Source organism: Coregonus lavaretus (assembly GCF_964263955.1).
Source record: "Coregonus lavaretus genome assembly, chromosome: 24".
In the NCBI taxonomy this organism is placed as follows: Eukaryota; Metazoa; Chordata; class Actinopteri; order Salmoniformes; family Salmonidae; genus Coregonus; species Coregonus lavaretus.
Genome location: NC_140011.1, coordinates 28,282,298 through 28,304,678, shown reverse-complemented (window position 1 = coordinate 28,304,678; position 22,381 = coordinate 28,282,298). Strand labels below are relative to the sequence as shown.

The 22,381-nt window shown below is 43.0% G+C and overlaps 1 protein-coding gene and 1 pseudogene across 2 annotated transcripts in view; both read right to left on the bottom strand.

Moving 5' to 3' along the window:
- The window catches only part of LOC311099813 (amine oxidase [flavin-containing]-like), a 131,321-nt pseudogene extending 128,089 nt beyond the window's left edge, over positions 1 to 3,232 (bottom strand). The window contains exon 1 of the transcript in view: positions 3,188 to 3,232. The product of the transcript in view is annotated as an amine oxidase [flavin-containing]-like (transcript). The remainder of the gene's footprint in view (positions 1 to 3,187) is intronic.
- Positions 3,027 to 22,381, bottom strand: part of LOC311099812 (guanine nucleotide exchange factor VAV2-like) — a gene marked incomplete at its 5' end in the record, with an annotated part of 160,744 nt that continues 141,389 nt past the window's right edge. Inside the window, 20 exons of the mRNA XM_084140560.1 lie at positions 3,027 to 5,005; positions 5,250 to 5,404; positions 6,814 to 6,955; positions 7,064 to 7,151; positions 7,409 to 7,525; positions 8,265 to 8,329; positions 8,424 to 8,495; positions 8,643 to 8,770; positions 9,087 to 9,108; positions 9,320 to 9,333; positions 9,529 to 9,617; positions 10,540 to 10,641; positions 10,759 to 10,868; positions 11,211 to 11,225; positions 11,523 to 11,655; positions 11,782 to 11,867; positions 15,233 to 15,319; positions 16,056 to 16,124; positions 17,989 to 18,084; positions 20,807 to 20,906. Coding sequence (XP_083996686.1) covers positions 4,958 to 5,005; positions 5,250 to 5,404; positions 6,814 to 6,955; positions 7,064 to 7,151; positions 7,409 to 7,525; positions 8,265 to 8,329; positions 8,424 to 8,495; positions 8,643 to 8,770; positions 9,087 to 9,108; positions 9,320 to 9,333; positions 9,529 to 9,617; positions 10,540 to 10,641; positions 10,759 to 10,868; positions 11,211 to 11,225; positions 11,523 to 11,655; positions 11,782 to 11,867; positions 15,233 to 15,319; positions 16,056 to 16,124; positions 17,989 to 18,084; positions 20,807 to 20,906 — 1,738 coding nt within the window. The 3' untranslated portion in view covers positions 3,027 to 4,957. The remainder of the gene's footprint in view (positions 5,006 to 5,249; positions 5,405 to 6,813; positions 6,956 to 7,063; positions 7,152 to 7,408; positions 7,526 to 8,264; positions 8,330 to 8,423; positions 8,496 to 8,642; positions 8,771 to 9,086; positions 9,109 to 9,319; positions 9,334 to 9,528; positions 9,618 to 10,539; positions 10,642 to 10,758; positions 10,869 to 11,210; positions 11,226 to 11,522; positions 11,656 to 11,781; positions 11,868 to 15,232; positions 15,320 to 16,055; positions 16,125 to 17,988; positions 18,085 to 20,806; positions 20,907 to 22,381) is intronic.

Sequence of the window (22,381 nt, the reverse complement as noted above, 5' to 3'; positions counted from 1 at the left end):
TTGTCTATATACATGGGGTACCAGTACCAAGTCCATGTGCAGGGGTACGAGTAAAGCCAGTGTGTCTATGTATGTGGATGACTCAACACTCAACACTATACATGTCAGCTACTACAGCGACTGAAATGACTGCAACACTTAACAAAGAGCTGCAGTTAGTTTCAGAATGGGTGGCAAGGAATAAGTTAGTGCTAAATATTTCAAAAACTAAAAGCATTGTATTTGGGACAAATAATTCACTAAACCCTAAACCTAAACTAAATCTTGTATTGAATCATGTGGAAATTGAGCAAGTTGAGGTGACTAAACTGCTTGGAGTAACCTTGGATTGGACTGTCATGGTCAAAACATATTGATACAACAGTAGCTAAGATGGGGAGAAGTCTGTCCATCATAACAGCACTATCAACAAGGCACTACAGGCCCTAGTTTTGTCGCACCTGGACTACTGTTCAGTCGTGTGGTCAGGTGCCACAAAATGGACAATTGGCTCAGAACAGGGCAGTACGGCTGGCCCTTGGATGTACACAGAGAGCTAACATTAATAATATGCATGTCAATCTCTCCTGGCTCAAAGTGGAGGAGAGATTGACTTCATCACTACTTGTATTTGAGAGAGGTATTGACATGTTGTATGCATCGAGCTGTCTGTTTTGAACTAATGGCACACAGCTCGGACACCCATGCATACCCCACAAGACATGCCACCAGAGTTCTCTTTACAGTCCCCAAGTCCAGAACAGACTATGGGAGGCACACAGTACTACATAGAGACATGACTACATTAAACCCTATTCCACATCAAGTAACTCATGCAAGTAGTAAAATTTGATTTAAAAAAAAACAGATTAAAATACAACTTATGGAACAGCGAGGACTGTGAAGCAACACAAACACAGGCACAGACACATGCATACACACACACGATAACATACGCACTATACACACGCGTACACATGGATTTTGTGTTGTAGATATGTGGTAGTAGAGTAGGGGCCTGAGGGCACACACTTAATGTGTTGTGAAATCTGTTGTGAATGTATTGTAATGTTTTTAAAATTGTATAACTGCCTTAATTATGCTGGACCCCAGGAAGAATAGTTGCTGATCTTGGCTTTATTTAATAAATACAGCATAGTTACCGTAAATGAAATATTCCAGAGGTGTTTATTTTCTAATGTTAAGGTATGCACTGTATGTTTTATTCATACAGTTGTATCAAACTGTGACAGAGCGGAAATTAGTCTAATAATTATTCCATTGTCGTTAGTGCATTCATCGGTGCCTAAATGCTGGGTGGAGGGTGGGGAGGCGGGAGGCTGTCTCCCAGGGGTCCTCTCCCCTCAGCTATGCGTGGAAGAGAGAGAGAGAGAGAGCGCGAGGAGGTCCCATCCCATCCGCAGCCACGCAGAGTAAGTCTGACCTCTACTGGTTTCATGGTAAATTACAGCATTAGAGCACATTTGAACAGAAATGTATTTAAGCTGACTGAGCGTGCAGTGAAAAATGTATCTGTTCATTGCTGATTTTCATACCTTGTGATCCATCAGACAGTGTGACGGGGGAGTTGTTGATCAGCAATCACTCTGAGAGCTTTGTGGGGATCTACATGTGTTAGGTGACCAACGCTGGGGACGTCTTTTTGTCTTTCTTTAAAACATTACACACTCACTCAGTCAGTCATTCACTCACTCACTCAGTCAGTCATTCACTCACTCACTCAGTCATTCACTCATTCAATCAGTCATTCACTCACTCAGTCATTCACTCACTCACTCAGTCATTCACTCAATCAGTCATTCACTCACTCAGTCATTCACTCACTCAGTCATTCACTCACTATAAACCCCCCAAAAGTGAAAAAGTTCCTTCACCTGGTGCTTGTTCCATCTGTCTCCCTAGCCCCTATCAGGACTGATAATGGGTACTGTGATGGGTTTTCTACTGCTCATCATCAAGTGTGATGCAATATCAGGTATGGAAGAACATACTGTATTCACACTAAGAATGTAGATGGTTCTGTGGCCATACTGCTATATTTCCTGTTGCCCTCTCACCCCCCCCCCCCCCCCCCCCCCATATTACTCTGCTCTGTTGACATGTATTTTTTTTGTTGTTGATGGTATGCACCTTTAGAATCAAGGATGATATCCTTTATTGTGTAGCGCAGGCATCAGGGTATCGACCTATCAGAGTTCTGAACTCTGAAATCAGTTTGTAACTGTGTTAAGGTTTTAATTTTCTGGAAATGTGCACTAGTTTAATACTTGAACGTTTTGTCCTTGTAGCAGCACTTTATTATGTGTGTGTGTGTCTCTGTGTGTGTGTGTGTGTGTGTGTGTGTGTGTGTGTGTGTATGTGTGTGTGTGTGGCACACATAAACGTCCCTACACTGTAATCGGTCATCGCAGCATCTAAGTGACACACATACTGCATTACAAGGGAGTGTAAAGAACAACTTCATTCGTCATCCAAGGTCATTACATAGGCCATGTGAAACAGTGTACAGAGACTTACGACCTGAAGAAGTGGGGCAAACTAGTCATGAAAGCCAGCCCAGATGTTGTATTCTCACGTTCAATATGCTAACAGCTGCTCCTCAGTTGTTGTGTCATCAGACGTCCATAAGATGGCGCCTATAAGCCATCACATTTCCCTCTGATTTCCCAAACTTCCGAATGACATCTGGACATATTAGGTATTTGACAAGGCTTTGTAAAAAAAAAAAAAAAAAAATTATGTAGCTCATAAAACAATTCCATGAATAGAAAGAGTAACATAAAATGTAGGCATAAAGAGAAATATTTATTTCATGATAGACCTCATTTTGGAAATACTCGACCATTCATAAAAATGTACACGATTAAGTCATTTTTTGAGGATGTACTGACAGGAGTTGAAATATCTATTACCACATGCAATGGGTTTTCTCCACTACACAAACAGCGACTAAGTAGCCCCCCCCCCCCCCCCCCCCAGCTAACATGTACTCCCCTCAAAATCAACTCCTCCAATCCTAGATGGCAGGAGTTGTATTTGGGAGTAGTGGGCCTTTGGAATACACACATAGTCACATATGGTCAGAAACCTACAGTACTCTTTCCTCTTCCACCACATCAGTCTTAGTTTGTCAGCCAACATCACTGTTTGAATCCTTCTGGTCAGTAGATTATTGTGGGTAGTCTACTTGATAACTGATCTGGGATGGGAAGCCAGGGAATATGGCAGCCATCTTTATCTCTATCTTCTGATTAAATGGATGTGGTCAGTCAGTCAATGATCCAGTGTGGCTTTCTGCACTGTAAGCTACATGCAATCTGGTGCACTGTTTTCCATTGGAGCTAGAAAATGTATGATATTGTGACATCTTCATATTATGTTCAGGTAGATCATCGTAATATGATGTTGACTTTTTGATTTGAGGTAATTCATGGAGCTGCCATATTACTTCGCCAATCACCAAAGCAACAAAAATGTATTTAAATGATAAACTTCCTAAAATCCCAGTACCATGTGTCCATCTGTAAATAAGGCAAGGTACAAACAAACTGATAATACAAATCACTAGGTTAAAGTTAATGCGGACATTAATAAAAAGAGGTTGCATTTGGCTTTAAAATAATTCAGGTTGGTCCAGTTTTCAGCAAGTAAAGTTTGGTCTTGTTCAAAATAAAACAAAATAAAAACAACAAAAACATTGAACACCAAGATAGATTTTCAGTGCATTAGGTGGTGTTTTGGACTGACTTAAAGTTTCCCTTTTTGCATCCTGTTGATTGTGAGGAGATCCCATAGACGTAAAGTGCTGAGACTGATGTGAACCTTCTATCTGTACACCCATTCTACCTGCCATTAAACCTTTCGGTGGGTCACTGTGTTTTTTGGCTGTGACAGGAACAGTAATTCCCCGACTCCAGTGCAATGTTTCTGAGGGCCACTGTCTGTCTGTCTTTAGTCGGCAAGGGGGTCAAATGAATGAGCCCCCTCCTTGCACCAGTCACATTTTTTTTTACATTTCAGTCATTTAGCAGAAGCTCTTATCCAGAGCGACTTACAGTTAGTGAGTGCATACATTTTTTCATACTGGCCCCCCGTGGGAATCGAACCCACAACCCTGGCGTTGCAAGCGCCATGCTTTACCAACTGAGCTACAGGAGGATTCAGGACTGGAGCAGTCCCAAATGTTCCATCGCCCCCCTTCCCTCTTCTTCTCCAGCCATAGTCCACTCTGCAGTAGAGGATGGATGGGTAGAGCTCGACTGTAAACTGCCGATGGTCCATGGACCATGTCTAGCGAATCCTGTGAGCATTGACCACACTTCAAAGGCATCATACTGTTATAGTGGTCAGGGCAAGTGTGAGCGTGTCTGTGTGTGCAAGACCAACTAATCCTGCCATTTCTCCTTCCATCTCTCCTGTAAGCCTTCAAGGCATCGCCATGACAACTAAGGCAAAATCTTCCATCAAAAAGACAAAAACCTGTGTCTTGTTCTTTTTCTTTTTGTCTGCTGTGTTGCTAATCTAAACAACGCACAATAATCGTTAGGATCTCTGTTAAATAAATTATCTATACATTATATTAGCCCCTCCCATAGACCTGCAACAAAGGAGGAGTCTATCTATGTAATAAAACTATAGGTTCCCAGTATCTGTATGTACTGTATGTTGGCCCGCTCTGTAATGTTTCTCAGTCCATGTCAGCCTCCTCAAAACAACCAGAGGCAGACAGACTTCCTCACAGAGATCAAACAGGCCAAGTCTTACAAAAAAACAACATAAGCAAAGCCGATGCATACAAGTAGGAAGAAAACCGGAGTAGAAACGTTGTTCACTGCAAAATCAGTATCCAGCTAAAAGTATTCCACATGGTGTTTCCCTGGAAACCAACTAGTCCTCTCTGAGGACTGTGGAGCGAGGTGTGATGTGATTGGACTGGGGCCGTGGTGACATCAGAGCCTCACTGAACTCCTTCTTCGTCAACGTATGTTGAGGGAAACCAGCCAATCTGAAATGTCAACAATGAGATCAGGAACTTGTCAAAATTCTAATGGTGTAGCCTACAGAAAGGCTTCTAGATTTCAGTGAGGCAAATGCTAGATTAGGCATTAACATTGTAGACTTCACTTTGCGGAAACACTTTACATTAAGATGCTCTCATACTTGTGTAATTACACAACAACTGCTATAGTTAGAACATTGTAATATCATGAATCCCATCTCTTAAGCCACTCCTATATTTGTTCTCTCACCCTGCCGTTGGCCTCTCCCTTCCACCAGCCCTGGTCTCCTCCAATCTTGCTGTAGATCTTGACGATGTCCCCTTCTCTGAGTGACAGCTCCCTCATGTCCCGTGCTGCAAAGTTGTACCTGGCCACCGCTGTGCTGACCACCCTCGGCGTGAACACTGCAACAATGACATCAGAGCTAGTCAGTGGGATAACAGTGCTGAGAGACCAGACACATTGGTGGCCCACAGATACAGATCCTGGGTGAGTGCACAACATTTACAGACAGTAGTGGAGATTAGGGTTGGGGGAGAGGATTGTACATGAGTGGTATGGAGGAGATAGATTCTACACCTTGATTCAATTTGACTTTGACTTTCTAAAGAAACCAGTTACTCAATGATGGCACAGTGATGACACAAAGATAAAGTCGCACAGCCTATATATGCTCCAACCAATGTCATTGACAGTGATGACACATGACAACAGAGATGAGAACCTTTGACAGCTATGAAAGAGTATGGGATGAAAAGGGATGTGAAAAGAGAGGAGAGGTGGCATGCTAGAGGACAGAGGGAAGAAGAAGAAGAGCTGAAGATAAGGAAGGAGAGCGTACCTGACCAGAAGGGGGCTGAGCTCTGAGAGGAGAAGTTGAGACCCTGAGGACTGAGGAAGGAGAAGTTGTAGGAAGCGCCAATGGCTGCTGAGACAGGCAGTGGAAGAGAGAAAAAGAAAGTGAGAAAGAAAGAGAAAGAGCGAGAGAAAGGAAACTCATTAGGGAGTGTGTAATAGCTGGCCAGAGATCAAGGTGGCCAACACACAGGGCTTTGGACATGGGAAGAAATAGCTTAAATCAAGAGGGGAAAAAACACTACACCATTCTATACCCATGCCTCACACACTGAAACACCAATCCTGACAAATGCCCAAACCACCAGAGGCGCTGAATCCTGCTGCTGTCCAGCCAGCCCCTCTCCTCTCCCCTGGAGCACGCCCCTTCCAACCCCTCCAACCCACACACACACACACAAATTAACAGGCCCCCATTCATCTCTCCAACCATTTCCACACAATGACCAGAAAAATTGAGGGGAAAAATGTGTTGTTGATGCCAGTTGGGTCTGGCAGGAGAGGGAGCAAACAAAGGCAGGCCCCTGTGGGAGTCTGGCCAGAGCAGAGAGCAGAGCCAAATCATTTATTACACATCTAATGATGGAGGGTGTTCAACAGAGCCTATTCAGCTGGCCGGCCAGCCAGCCAGCCCAGGGCCTGAGACAGCTGCCAGGAGCCCCAGCCCAGCCTTCCCCCCTCCCTCTCGCTTTGGCGGGTTGGTTAGGTCATGGGAAGTGGTGACTCTGGGAGGGACCGAGCCCTGCAAAGTGACTGGCCTGGCTGGGTGTCTCCTGTTCTGGGAGGAGAGGGGCGGGAGGAGAAACAAACCGGCAGCCTGTCCCTGTCAGTTAACTCTGTGCCCATAGCCCTGCACACTCTGGAAGAATGCATGCACTAACTCTGAATAGGGATGTCTGCTATGTGTGCGTCTGTGGTATTATCAGACAGTAGAGGAAGAGGGAGGAGGAAGGCTCACCAGGGATGGGCTCACCTGGAGAACGGGTGCTGGCCCGTGATGCCGGCCCTCGTTCTCTAGATTTGTAGGGATATCGCAACGTTGTGTCTAGCAGTTTGAAACTCTCCTTCAGCGAATGAGACTGATAGTACTCCACCAACTCCTGTCAGACAGAACACAAGAGAAAGAAGCAATAGGGTCATTCATTCATCATTTAAGCATTAGAAGTAGTATGGGACATTATGTGACTGATTGATGAAAGCTCTATTACCAGTAGACTCTCAAACTTCTTAGCCTCAGTGATGTGGATCCAGCTGTCTTTCTCAATGACTTTAATGTGCTTCACTTCATCATTGAACCTGTCGGAGACAAAAGTACTGCAGTGACTACAGAGGAATCACATGGAAGGGAATGGACAGAGTGGGCATGGTCTAACTCTAATGGCATCCCAAACTGTATGACAACTTTCTGGTAATGTACACTACAAAGATTGAGTCATTCAATAAAGTGACTTGCACTATAAAGTACGCGACGGAATGGAGGTTTGTTAGTGTTAGAGATACAGAGAAGTCTATTTTACTTAGCTTTCCTAGGGCAGAGGGTAAACAACACTCACTTGATGCTGATGGCGAACCTTTCTGCCTCAGCAGTCCTCTCTCTGATCAGGTATGTTCCACTGCTGTGGGACTTCAACAGGTTGTCAGCCTGTGTCCGCTCCATGTTGCCAGCAAACCTGAAGGGACATTGAGGTGGAACACAGGTCACTGAAGGACTACAGATACACATAATAATACACTCCTAACATAGTAATACACTGTGTTAACATAGTAATACACTGTCTTAACATAGTAATACACTGTCCTAACATAGTAATACACTGTCTTAACATAGTAGTACACTGTCTTAACATAGTAATACGCTGTCTTAACATAGTAATACACTGTCCTAACATAGTAATACACTGTCCTAACATAGTAATACGTTGTCTTAACATAGTAATACGCTGTCTTAACATAGTAATACACTGTCCTAACATAGTAATACACTGTCATAACATAGTAGTACACTGTCCTAACATAGTAATACACTGTCTTAACATAGTAATACACTGTCCTAACATAGTAATACACTGTCCTAACATAGTAATACGCTGTCTTAACATAGTAATACGCTGTCTTAACATAGTAATACACTGTCCTAACATAGTCATACACTGTCTTAATATAGCAATACACTGTTTTAACATGGTAATACACTGTCTTAACATGGTAATACACTGTCCTAACATAGTAATACACCGTAGTAACATAGTAATACACTGTCCTAACATAGTAATACCACAGTAATACCATTTATTTACTGCAGAGAAATGACGAGATAGTACTTGCAAACTAGACTGAATCATCACTTCAAAATGAGGACATCCCAACTTTTGAAACATGTCTGATAGTATCCAAGGTGAAGGGTCATACCAGGGGTATCCATAGTAGTCTGTTTCCCTTGAGGGCTGCCGGCTGGGGAAGGACTGGAACAAAGGCTGTGGTGACAACAACAAAATCAGCATTAGAGAGTATATAAATAGAGTAGAATCATTAGTGAGTGAATTAATGTGTATGTGAGGGGTCTTTTACCTTTGGGTCCAAACAAGGCTTTACACAGTTGTTAGGAAAGAATCCACTCTTCTGGGTTTGAATAAGCTTTCCCTGGGAGAGAGAGACACTAGGTGTCGATATACAACAACTCTGTTGCTATGGATGGATATAGGAGAATGTTTGTGAATGTTCCTCAGAATGTGTATGTTAGTGGATAACCTATAGTCAGTATTTATAGGGGTGAGGGAGTGATTTTACCTCCCACCAGGTGGTGTCAGGTTCCCCCTTCAGCAGCTCGATGAAGTCCCCTGTCTGAAAGGATAGTGGAGTCTTCCCTGGAGGAACAGGCGTCCCATGATAGTTCCTTACTGCCACCATCTTAGGGCCTGAAGCCAGGATAAAATGCATACAGTAAGATAAACTGAACACTCTTCCAATAGGCTATGAAGACTATAGAGAATTCTCCATATACATCTCAACACTTCCATCACTTGTTTTAGTCTACTCAATCAGCACTTGCATTGTAGACTTCCACTAGAAGGCAGCAGAGAGCTGTAGCTCTACTCCACCTTCCAAACAACTTAAAGTTAGTTTGACAGCTTGAGAGCAATCCTTATCGAAGTCTGCTGTACATTTTGGGGATTTCTGACTGACTAACATTACACTGTGCTATGTGAATTCCCGTATGCACAGCATTCCTACCTGATGACGGTAGTCCAGGGTCCTGAAAGAGGAAGGACCAACACATTACAGGGTCAAGATAAGGGAGCTCCACAGTGGAGCTTATAGTGTTATGATGCTACACAACCAAACAGATGTATCAATAATTTATCAATAAAACAGCAATATGAGAACTTATTCATGAAACAATAGATTGCACTCTTCAAAAGGTGACAAAGCTGAATGTCTAAGAAGCGGGAGGGTGAAACACTCACCGTGTCGAGTGGATCTGAAAAAATGAGAGAGAAAGGAAGAGAAAGAGCAGTTGGTCAACACAATGTTCCAACTCAGTATTTCTTCATGTCCCATTGAACAGTGTGTATCTAGGGAGACTTGTCAGTAACACTTCACATTAAGTTGCTCTTATACCTGTGCAGTACCACTGTAATGTATAGTACTGGAGTTGAGCGTAAAGTAAACCTACTGATTTTACAGATTGTGATGCACTCCAGACACTCTTTGTGTGCTCCAGTCCCACAGCGGGAACAGTAGTACCCCTGGTAGAAGATCCCCCTGGGAGAGAGAGAGAGACACAGATAGTTGGGGGGTCAGGGGTGAGGAAAAGACTGACACTGACTACCCAATCATGCACAGGATCATTCCTAACCCTGACCAGCTAGAACATGTCTTTATCTAAACATCACTCTAAATAGAATATAATGTATAACATTAACCATATGTGATTCTATGCTAGTACTTTCCTAGTATACACTGTTGATTCCAGTGTGGTCACACACTGTCTATTGGTGTTAACTGACTGTCTCTTTGAATAAAAGCCCCCACTAAATTAAATTCACTACATCCACCGTAAGCGTTCCACTCTTTCTTTCAGGCCACACAATAAAGTGGATTACTTTTTACGTTATGTAAAATACGGCACGTGTATACTCTGCAGTCTATACACTGTCATGTCCAATAGCCAGCACCATACATCAGACTAATACACTGGGGCTACTGATGCAATTAGCAGTTAGCAGCTAGTGGTAGCAGCACACTGGTCCTTCCACAGCACCGGGTGGGAATTTAGGTCAGCGTTGCTACTATGTTGTTTTTGGGTCAATACATTGCATGGAGTGTAGAGTGTAGACAGCCACTGTAGTAGAAGTCTGAAGAGTTTAAGAGTAGTAGTCAGAAGAGTGCACAGCATAGCGCTGGAGCTGCACTCACATTGTCAACTTAGATGCAGGCCTACTGTAATGGAGTGTTTACTTGGGTGTTCTAGCTGTCAGTCAAATCAAACAGACTCAAAGGCTGAGTGATTTGTCATTCAGGGAGTTTAGACAGCCTGGCAAGCTAAAAAGACTGAATATCAAAGTAAGCGTGTAGCGTCAGTAAGTACCACATCCCATTAGAAAACTGTGCTGTCATCCGTCAACAAAGTGCATGATAAGGCCCGGTACATGGGAGGAGCCCTGCGGCTGGTGCCAAGTCTCACCTCAGCAGCATCTTGCAAGCTCGGCAGTTGGTGTTCTTCTCAAACGTGTGCATCTGGAAGTTGTGCAGATTGGCCATGGCTTTCTCCGGCTTGATGTTTGACCTTTGGGATTGGAGGAAACATACATGATACATAGTGAGTTTGAATGAAATGGGTCTGATTAGTCTGAAAGATCCACTCGGCTGCATGCTGCTACTATAGGCCTACTACTGTACTCACATGGCCATCTCAAACTGCTCCATCCATTTCCTCTTGGTGTCCTCTGTTTTACAGAAGAACTGGAAACCCTGCTTCCCTTGCAGGTGGATCAGGTAGAAGCCATAGGACCACTGCAGAGAGAGTGAGTGAAGAAATGAAGAAAGGATGGTAGAGAGAAAGAAACATGGAGGTAGATGGAGAGAGTGGTGGGGGACAGACGAGGAGGGTTGTAACAAATTCCCCTAAACAATCATGTATACTAACAAAAGGTACTTTCTATAGGCTACACATTCCCTTTGGAGCTAACCAAGAGATAGTGTTCATGCTTGGCAATGCATCTGACAAAAGCTTAAGAGAATCACATAGCCAGTGGGTGCACATGCAATCATGGCATGACACCCAACACCACACACACACACACACACACACACTGGCTGCTATGAGAAGATGAGTTAAGGGTTGCTTCAGCTTACCATTTTTCCACTCGACTGGTATGCATGCAAAGAGAAACACACCAGAGAAGACCCAGTTATACATGCACACGACCACGCATGCAGATTCAAAAGATTCAAAAGAATGGTTAGATTGGTGGAAAATGCACACGGCCGTATTGTAAATGACCTTCATTGCATTACACATGAGCGTGCTGATCTGAAATGACCGTCACCGCAGTTCTATGTCAAGGACACCATTTGTAATGATTGCTAAGATATTGCAGAACCTGGTCTGAGTGTGTCCCTTCAGCAGGGTGTTAGGAGAAATTGCAGCTCAAGGCTGCTGCCTACCTTCTTCATGTCCCTGTTGTTCATGGGGTCGTCAGACATTTTGTATGACTGTAGCTCAATGATCTCTTTCAGTTCATAGCAGTAGCCTTTCCGCTTGCACACAATCACCACTTTATCAAACAGGAATATGTACCTTGGAAAAAGAATCGTAAAACATCAGTTAGAGCTCCGAACACATGTATTGTCCATTATAAAGTCTGTTAATCACATAGTACACATTCAGTAAGTCTGGATTACATAGTGAAGCTTCACTACTCACCGGTCCTGCTTTGTTCGGTTGACTATGGAGGACACCTTGAGCTCTCCATCTATCTTTGGTCTGCCATACTCTTCCAGTTTGACCTGCTGCTTGGGTAACATACACATGCCTGGATTAAAGTGGCAATCTGCAGTTCAGACGATCAAAGTGTGCACCCCGCCACTGATTTGGTAAACAGCTGAGGGATGGGGCTTGAAAATGTTTGACCCTCTCAAATTCATGGACAAAGCTATGGATATAAGGAATGACAATGGTTTTAACCATGTTTTGAGGCTACACAGTGTTTATTTACATATACCTTGTTTACAAACAAAGGAGTAAAACAAGCTAATATTTTGGTTCTGATGGGGTATGACAAATGCTCATGAAGCATCTGTAAGTTACATTCTTGAAGAATCATTGGATAGATATCATTCATTTAGGTGTCTAAAAATGGATGTAGCAATTGTAGATTGCCCTTTTAATCTAATGCTGTACTTCTCAGTTTCTTTCAGTGATGAATATGAGTGGTGGTACAAACAGTAGGTAAGGATAAGAACAGCAAAACATTATGACATTCATGACTCTTTCACCACTGGTTGTATGGTACCCATCAGGGTGTGTTGGATACAGCAGTTATTTCATGTCAGTGATACAATGAGCATACATAAAGGACAGACCGACTGACAGACAAGACAAGACAGGCAGTACATCTGAAATAGCAGCCTGTGGCTGTCTCTGAGGCTTCATCTAAAGCACATATCAAGGCCAATAAAAGGCATCTGCTGTTAGACTAAACGCTGCCTTGCACGGCACACTTTAGTTTTGGATTGGTGGAGAATTAAAAAGCCTGTCTGCTCACACTCTGGAAGAATAAATAATTTGTGAGAGACATGATAATTGCAGATGAGTGGGACAAGTGGAAGTGAGGGATGAGGCAAGCAGAGAGAGGAGAGATTGAGAGAGAGAAAGAGACAGAGAGAGAGAGAGAGACATTGTAAACAAACACCATTGTAAATTCAACCAATATTCATGTTTATTTACTTTCCCTTTTGTATTTTAACTATTTGCACATAATATGACAATTGTCTTTATTCTTTTGAAACTTTTGTGAGTGTAATGTTTAATGTTCATTTTTGTATTGTTTATTTCACTTTTTTTTATGATCTATTTCACTTGCTTTGGCAATGTAAACATATGTTTCCATGCCAATAAAGAAATTGAATTGAGAGAGAGAGACAGAGAGAGAGGAATGTTCCAGGCTGTTCACAGAGAGAGAGAATTTGGGGAGTGTGTCAGGGCCAGGGGGATGGACAATCACTCTCTGATGCTCAATAAATATTTGACAGTAAATGCATACTTGACAATCTCAATAAATTGTCAAAGACTTTAGCCACCCAAGTCATAGACTGTTCTCTCTGCTACCGCACGGCAAGTGGTACCGATGCACCAAGTCTGGAACCAACAGGACCCTGAACAGCTTCTACCCCCAAGCCATAAGACTGCTAAATAGTTAGGTAAATAGTTAGCAATAGCACCCCGCATTGACTCTTTTTGCACTAACTGTTTTGACTCATCACATACGCTGTTGCTACTGTCACTTTATTCCTAGTTATACAGTACCAGTCAAAAGTTTGGACACCTACTCATTCAAGGGTTTTTCTTTATTTTAACAATTTTCTACATTGTAGAATAATAGTGAAGACATCAAAACTATGAAATAACACATATGGAATCATGTAGTAACCAAATATAGATTTTAGATTCTTCAAAGTAGCCACCCTTTGCCTTGATGACAGCTTTGGACACTCTTGGCATTCTCTCAACCAACTTCACGTAGAATGCTTTTCCAATAGTCTTGAAGGAGTTCCCACATATGCTGAGCACTTGTAGGCTGCTTTTCCTTCACTTTGCGGTCCATCACTCTCCTTCTTGGTCAAATAGCCCTTACACAGCCTGGAGGTGTGTTGGGTCATTGTCCTGTTGAAAAACAAATGATTGTCCCACTAAGCCCAAACCAGATGGGATGGCGTATCGCTGCAGAATGCTGTGGTAGCCATGCTGTTTAAGTGTGCCTTGAATTCTAAATAAATCACAGACAGTGTCACCAGCAAAGCACCATCACACCTCCTCCTCCATGCTTCACGGTGGGAACTACACATGCGGAGATCATCCGTTCACCTACACTGCGTCTCACAAAGACACAGCAGTTGGAACCAAAAATCTCCAATTTGGACTCCAGACCAAAGGACAGATTTCCACCTGTCTAATGTCCATTGCTCGTGTTTCTTGGCCCAAGCAAGTCTCTTCTTATTATTGGTGTCCTTCGGTAGTGGTTTCTTTGCAACAATTCGACCATGAAGGCCTGATTCACGCAGTCTCCTCTGATCAGTTGATGTTGAGATGTGTCTGTTACTTGAACTCTGTGAAGCACTTATTTAGGCTGCAATATCTGAGGCTGGTAACTCTAATGAACTTATCCTCTGCAGCAGAGGTAACTCTGGGTCTTCCTTTCCTGTGGCGGTCCTCATGAGAGCCAGTTTCATCATAGCGCTTGATGGTTTTTGCGACTGCACTTGAAGAAACTTTCAACATTCTTCACATTTTCCGGATTGACTGACCTTCATGTCTTAAAGTAATGATGGACTGTCGTTTCTCTTTGATTATTTGAGCTGTTCTTGCCATAATATGGACTTGGTCTTTTACCAAATAGGGCTATCTTCTGTATACCCCCCCCTACCTTTCACAACACAACTGATTGGCTCAAACGCATTAAGAAGGAAAGAAATTCCACAAATTAACTTTTAACAAGGCACACCTGTTAATTGAAATGCATTCCAGGTGACTACCTCATGAATCTGGTTGAGAGAATGCCAATAGTGTGCAAAGCTGTCATCAAGGCAAAGAAGGCAAAGGGTGGCTACTTTGAAAAATCTCACATATAAAATATTTTATTTTTTTGTTTAACACTTTTTGGGTTACTACATGATTTCATATGTGTTGTTTCATAGTTTTGATGTCTTCACTATTATTCTACAATGTAAAAAAATTGTAAAAATAAAGAAAAACCCTGGAATGAGTAGGTGTGTCCAAACTTTTGACTGGTACTCTATGTACATATCTACCTTAATTACCTCGTCCCCTGCACATCAACTCGGTACTGGTACCCTGTGTATATAGCCAAGTTATCATTACTCATTATGTATTTATTATGACTTTTATTATTACGTGTTATTACTTTTCTATTAATTCTCTATTTTCTTTCTCTCTGCATTGTTAGGAAGCATTTCACTGTTAGTCTACACCTGTTGTTTAAGAAGCATGTGAAGAATACATTTTCATTTGATTTAAAATATGATTTGATTTAAATATCCAACAGGACAACGTACAAAGGGTCAACACTCATTATTGATTGAAATGTCAGTGCTGATTGTAGAAAATTGCTGTCGTTTACAACAATCAAGTTACTTACAAGGTTCTCGATCGAGTTCTGGAATTCACTAATCTTCTTCAAGGTCTCGTTGTCTCTCTTCACTTCATTGATGTACATAGCCAAGTCCTTCAGAGACAGAGACACATTGTTTTTACACCAGTACATCTGAATAACATCTATTATATCTTGGCAGCTGAGTTAAAGCTACAATATAATGTATAGCTATGCACTCATGCAGCCCTTTTGAATGAATAGAAAAATGTCACAATGGTTGATGATCATACCCAGAATAACCTAAAGAAAGCATGCACACACACACACACACACACACACACACACACACACACACACACACACACACACACACACACACACACACACACACACACACACACACACACACACACACACTTAACCCTAAAACTATACCTAACCCTAACTCCTAACCCTAAGCCCTAACCCTAATTGTAACCCTAATCCTAAACCTAACCCCTAAGTTTAAAATAGCATTTTTCCTCGTGGGGACCAACTTGTCTGAATTTTCCTTGTTTTACTATCCTTGTGAGGACTTCTGGTACCCACAAGGATAGTTAAACAAAACACACACACACACACAGAAACATACACACACACATACAGTTACACACACACACACATATATAGACACACCACAGGAGGTTGGCACCTTAATTGGGGAGAAGTGGCTTGTGGTAATGACTGGAGCGGAATTGTGGAATGGTATCAAATACATCAAAAACATGGTTTGCAGGTGTTTGATGCTATTCCATTTTCTCTGTTCCGGACATTATTATGAGCCATCCTCCCCTCAGCAGCCTCCTGTGACACACACACACACACACACCTGCATGGCCTCCAACGCCTCCTTCAGCTGCTGTTTATCAGGTCGGTCAGTTGAATGACTCACCAGTTCCTGTAAGGGGAAGTTACATTCATTCCATCAGTGAAGAATAATAATAATAATAATATGCCATTTAGCAGACGCTTTTATCCAAAGCGACATACAGTCATAAATGCATACATTTTTGTGTATGGGTGTTCCCGGGGATCGAACCCACTACCCTGGCGTTACAAGCGCCGTGCTCTACCAGCTGAGCTACAGAAGAACACAACACACACATACCCAATACACTACCACACACTCTACACAAACATTCACATAACTCAGTAGGACAGCAACACACCACAGAGAAAAACAGAGAAACTCATATGAACCCTCACTAAACTTTATCACCTCAAAATATGTTTTTCTGTATAAACACAGTGAATACTCTCAGAGGTACTGTACTAGTGGAACATCTGTGCATATAGAGCAGTGGTTCCCAACTCCGGTCCTCCAGTATCCCCAACAGCACACATTGTTGTTGTAGCCCCAGACAAACCACCTGATTCAACTCATTGAGGGCGTGATGATTAGTTGACAAGTTGAATCAGGTGTGTTTGCCTGGGGCTACAGCAACAATGTGTTGGGGGTACTGGAGGACTGGTATAGAGCATGTGATGTTACAACTGACACTTTCAGGTGGACTTTATGCATGCTTCAGCGGTTTTATAGAGAAAGGGTGAGTGTGGGAAGATAATATGGAAGTGAGTTATACAGTACATGGTATGTGTGTGTTGGCGAGTTTAGGCCTGCTGGCCATGTCATTGAAGACAGAATGATTTGCTACAGTATAAGCTGTGTAGTGTGTAATTCTGACAAAGACCATATATGGCTTAATCACAGTGGAATCTGCAACACCCATTGACATGAAGTAATGTTGTGCCCTAAGGCTTACATACACATACACGCGCACACACACACACACACACACACACACACAGCCTGTCAGTTGAACGCCCTAGGGCCACGGCATATTAATCCTTAACGACAAAGCTATGGGAAGGAGTGAAATGGGCCTGCATGTAATGTGATTAGAGTGTGGCTGATTTGAACACAGTTTCTCTTCTCTGGATGTCCTGTCAGCCAGTCATTCAGCCGGCCAGCCAGTCAACCAGTCAGCCAGCCAGCCAGCCAGTCAGTCAGCCAGTCAGTCAGCCAAGTCAGATGAAAAACAAACCACTCACTGCAGTCCCCCCATCATCACCTGCCATGCGCTCTGCTTACCTCTACTCTCTTCATACCCACGTCAACAGCTAGCCCCACATCATTCATTATTAAGCTGACTGGTTACTTAATCGTGTTTTGAATCAGGCAGCCTGGCCAGCTTGTTTTATACATGACTACTGTACTAGCATGACTACTAAGGGAGAGTTCCCGGAACAAGGCTCAATTGGGTCTCTGTGTGTACTGGACTGGCCACACTGTGTGTATGTTTAAACCATGTCTGTGAGCATCACATGAGGATGGTGGCACCTTAATTGGGGAGGACGGCCTCGGGGTAATGGCTGAAGCGGAATTAGTGGAATGGTGTCATATACATCAAACACATAGTTTCCATGTGTTTGATGCCATTCCATTTACTCTGTTCCAGCAATTATTATGAGCCGTTCTCCCCTCAGAAGCCTCCTGTGGTGGGCTTGAAGATGACCAGGGTCAAGGGGAAACGGAGGGACACTAGGATGTATACTGAGTGGCCATATAAGTGAGATTCAGCCTTAACACACCTAGCACACTCAACCGCTATACCAAGAAAAACTCACAATTTTCTTATTGTCTTAAAGAATGTCCCTTTTTTATGAAGAGTGATGGTGCTGAGGAATTATGTGAATGAGTCATTGACGTTAATGCCTAAGGGTTACCACAAGTTGTATTGTGGGTTTGTAATGCTACTTACCTTGAGTAGGAGGTGGTACTTTAGTACTCTCTGCATGGGCACTACCAGCAGGTCCTGGAGCTTGAACTTCCCTTCCTGCACCTTCATAGTGCACTCCTACAAAAATAATATATATACACTACTGTTCAAAAGTTTGGGGTCACTTAGAAATTTCATTGTTTTTCGAAAAAAAAAAATTGTCCATTAAAATAACATCAAATTGATCAGAAATACAGTGTAGACATTGTTAATGTTGTAAATGGCTATTGTAGCAAGAAACGGCTGATTTTTACTGGAATATCTACATAGGCGTACAGAGGCCCATTATAAGCAACCATCAGACCTGTGTTCCAATGGCACGTTGTGTTTGCTAATCCAAGTTTATCATTTTAAAAGGCTAATTGATCATTAGAAAACACTTTTGCAATTATGTTAGCACAGCTGAAAACTGTTGTGCTGATTAAAGAATCAATAAAACTGGCCTTCTTGAGATTAGTTGAGTATCTGGAGCATCAGCAATTGTGGGTTAGATTATAGGCTCAAAATGGCCAGAAACAAATAACTTTCTTCTGAAACTCGTCAGTCTATTCTTGTTCTGAGAAATGAAGGCTATTCCATGCGAGAAATTGCCAAGAAATTTAAGATTTTGTACAACGCTGTGTACTACTCCCTTCACAGAACAGTGCAAACTGGCTCTAACCAGAATAGAAGGAGGAGTGGGAGGCCCCGGTGCACAACTGAGAAAGAGGACAACTACATTAGAGTGTCTAGTTTGAGAAACAGTCACCTCACAGGTCCTCAACTGGCAGCTTCATTATATAGTACCCGCAAAACACCAGTCTCAACGTCAACAGTGAAGAGGCGACTCTGGGATGCTGACCTTCTAGGCAGAGTTGCAAAGAAAAAGCCATATCTCAGACTGGCCAATAAAAAGAAAAGATGAAGATGGGCAGTCTGAGATATGGCTTTTTCTTTGCAACTCTGCCTATAAGGTCAGCATCCCGGAGTCGCCTCTTCACTGTTGACGTTGAGACTGGTGTTTTGCGGGTACTATTTAATGAAGCTGCCAGTTGAGGACCTGTGAGGCGTCTGTTTCTCAAACTAGACACTCTAATGTATTTGTCCTCTTGCTCAGTTGTGCACCGGGGCCTCCCACTCTTTTATTTCAGCTCATGAAATATGGGACCAACACTTTACGTTTTGCGTTCAATTAGGTCACATATATCTATCTATTATGCGTGTTTTTACAGTCTTTTATGTCCAAAATAAAAATAAAAATTAATGTTGATTTATTCATTTTTGGTCCAACAACTTAAAATAATTTGGCCCGCAGGCTGCCAGTTGGGGAACCCTAGTGTATACACTCCGATACAAAAGTGTCATTTCAAACTATCACTACAACACATTCCTACAATAGTGCATTCCAACAACCGTGCCAACAGCTGTGTGTCCCTAGCCCCTACCACTTAGTCAACAACTACACCAGGCCATTCATACTGATACGGACATTCCTCCACTGTATGAGTAAGAAAAAACACATTCATCCCTCTCTCTGAATAATAGCCATAACAATGTCCTTGCTACTGTAAATATAAACAATGAGCCATACAGCTGCATTGTAATGCATTGAGTCAGACCATGAGCCATCGTAACCCAGTAGATATTGAATGCTATCCTCTGCTCTACAGAAAGAGAAGTTCATTGTTCACTGTGATTATCAGGCCTGATGTCTCTCTCTCTCTCTCTCTCCTGAGGGGATAACTCTGATTCTAATCCACTTTAAAAGCCACATTGTTGTCTGTGTGTGTGTGTGTATGTGTGTGTCAGTGTGCGTGCGTGCATGCATGCATGTGTCTGTGTTTGTGTGTGTGTGTGTGTATGTGTGGGTGTGTGGGTGTGTGCGTACGTGCCTGCGTGTCTGTTTGTGTGTGTGTCTGTGTGTGCGTGCGTGTGTGCGTGTGTGAACGCTCCGAGAGTGAGGCTGAGCAGGGAGAATCAATTCCAAAGCCCTCCTTCTATATGTCAGATAACAGGGTGATAATCATCTCCATTATGTCAACAGCTCCCAGACCCAATATCAGGCTTTTCCCCTATCCTACACCCTAATCGAATCTACCCTAATCCCCCACTTCACCACAGAGCTAGTCTTCTATCATTAGTAACTACCCTTCTCCTATCATCGCTTCTGACTTCGGTTTGGGTCTTGTTTTCTACAGAGAAGTTACTAGTTGAAGTTTTCTGTGTCCTCTCTCGGACGCTCTCAAATCCTTCCAGTGGCCTTTGGTTTTACATCCAAACTGTCAGCTGCAGTCTGCCGTGGTAGGGATGTATTTGTGTGTTTAGGGCTGACCGGGAGGCACTTGTCCCTCAGTGACAGAGGGCAGTTAGAGACTGTACAGTACTGTGCTGTAGATCTCTACTCCTCACAGTTCAGAGTGAGTTTCACTGTGTTTTGAGGACATCCCCAGGCATCAGGGCTGGGACCTAGGGACCTGTCTTCTACTCACACTAGTTGGGAACTGGGTCAGAGATAAAAACTCGGAATTGCGCAACCCAGCACCATGGCTAGGCCAGCAGTGGGCCATGATTTGAGCTAGCAGATGATTCCAGGTTTATCAGATCTTGCAGGACACTGCTGTTTGTCCTACTATAGTGTAGTAGCGTTAGATGGAAGCCAAACAATCAATGTAAAATGTCATGATTCAAAACATCAAGGCTGGTTGTGAAGCAACTTTGCTCCAATGCTGAGCAGATATCAGCTGGGTGGCAAGGGAGGGTGATGGTATATGTGTGTGTGTGTGTGTGTGTGCATGATTGCGTGTGCGTGAGGTTACTGTACTTCTACTTTCATCTTGACGTCCTCCCGCGTGGCGATGAGCTCGTCCAGTGTCTTCTGAGCGGTCTCCATGTGGCTGCAGTACTGGCCGTAGATCAGCAACCTGCACACAACATTACCCCCATTACTCTCACTCTTAACGGTTTTATTACAAGCATATATTGTATTCTATTGTAGGGTTCCTGCAAAGGGTACACAATATCAACACAGTTCATCATAGACCAATATGCTTTTGACTCTTAAGGACCAGTTTATTAGGTAATAACACATTGGGCCTTTACCACTAAGCAGGAGTAAGCCATGCTAATAGAGTTAGATATAAAATAATTACTACAGTATTAAACAGTTCAGTGGGTGACTCATTTGCCACCATAGGGGGCAGATGTAAAATGAATATATTAATAGGAAAGTAATACATGAACTGTAAACCCAGGGAAATATTTTGAAGAATATACGAGTCTACCCAATAAGTCATAATTATAGTTTAATTATCGTACACTAATGAAAGATAGTGATTCTAATATATTCATTTGAAGAGTCCTCTTAGGCAGAAAGTGTGTTAATTTGGGCCAGTGAGGATATGAAGGGCATGTTCATTAAACGGCATAATGGGCACCTGACACAGATCGCTTCATCTAGGAACGAGTTCAAAGTCATCTTGCCTAGAGGATGGCACCGCGCGTGGCACAGATTTCTCTCTCTCCTTTTTCAAAGTAGGGCATTGGCACCACGGGCAGTGCCAAACCCCTCTGACGCTTTTGTCAGAGTCTCAATTTTGAGCGGAGCAGAGCTGCCATTTTTAAAGTCTAATCATGTCTCTGACAGATCCTTAACGGAGACAAGAGCACTGCTACAGAGAGCTGGGAGATGTCTCCAAAAACCTGCAACAGAGAAGGAGCACGGCATGGCTCTTAGAAAATGTTTTAAAACATAGGTGGTTATCTTCTTCTTTCAATTCAACTACTACAGTACTTCACTGCGTTTTTTAACAGACCACAACTCTTCACTTAATCTTAAAGTTACAGCATAAGCCACTAACAGAGTGCTTTGATAATAGGAACTACCCTAGCTCTCAAAACTAACCCATTTCCTTTACTAAGCCTCTTACATGAACAAACCCCCTAACTAAGCGCCTGCAGATTGCACAAACCCCATTACAATGCCTACTAACTTATCCAACCTCTCCCTATCGCTTTGTACAATCACAAAATAACTAGATCCCCATGCGTAGGGATGAGTCATCCAGTGTCTGACTATCTGGCTGGCTCTCTCCATCCCTAAACTCCAGTAATGACTGGATGGTTGGAACTCAGGCTCAGCAACGTAGCTATGGCCACCCACTGTGAGGCTCCCTGTCTGGGCCTGGGCCAGAGACAGCGACCCCTGGCGCTAACAAGGGCATGATTAGGGCCTGATCCACAACCAGGGAGACAGCTCATCTCCTCTGATGAAGATTAATGAGGGCCTTTGTCAATAATGAGACAGCAGCCAGGCACAGGCAGTTAGATTCAGCAGCAGGCAGCAGCATTCTGAGGGTCCAGGGACAGGTGTCAGCCACACCCTCTAATAACACGTGTC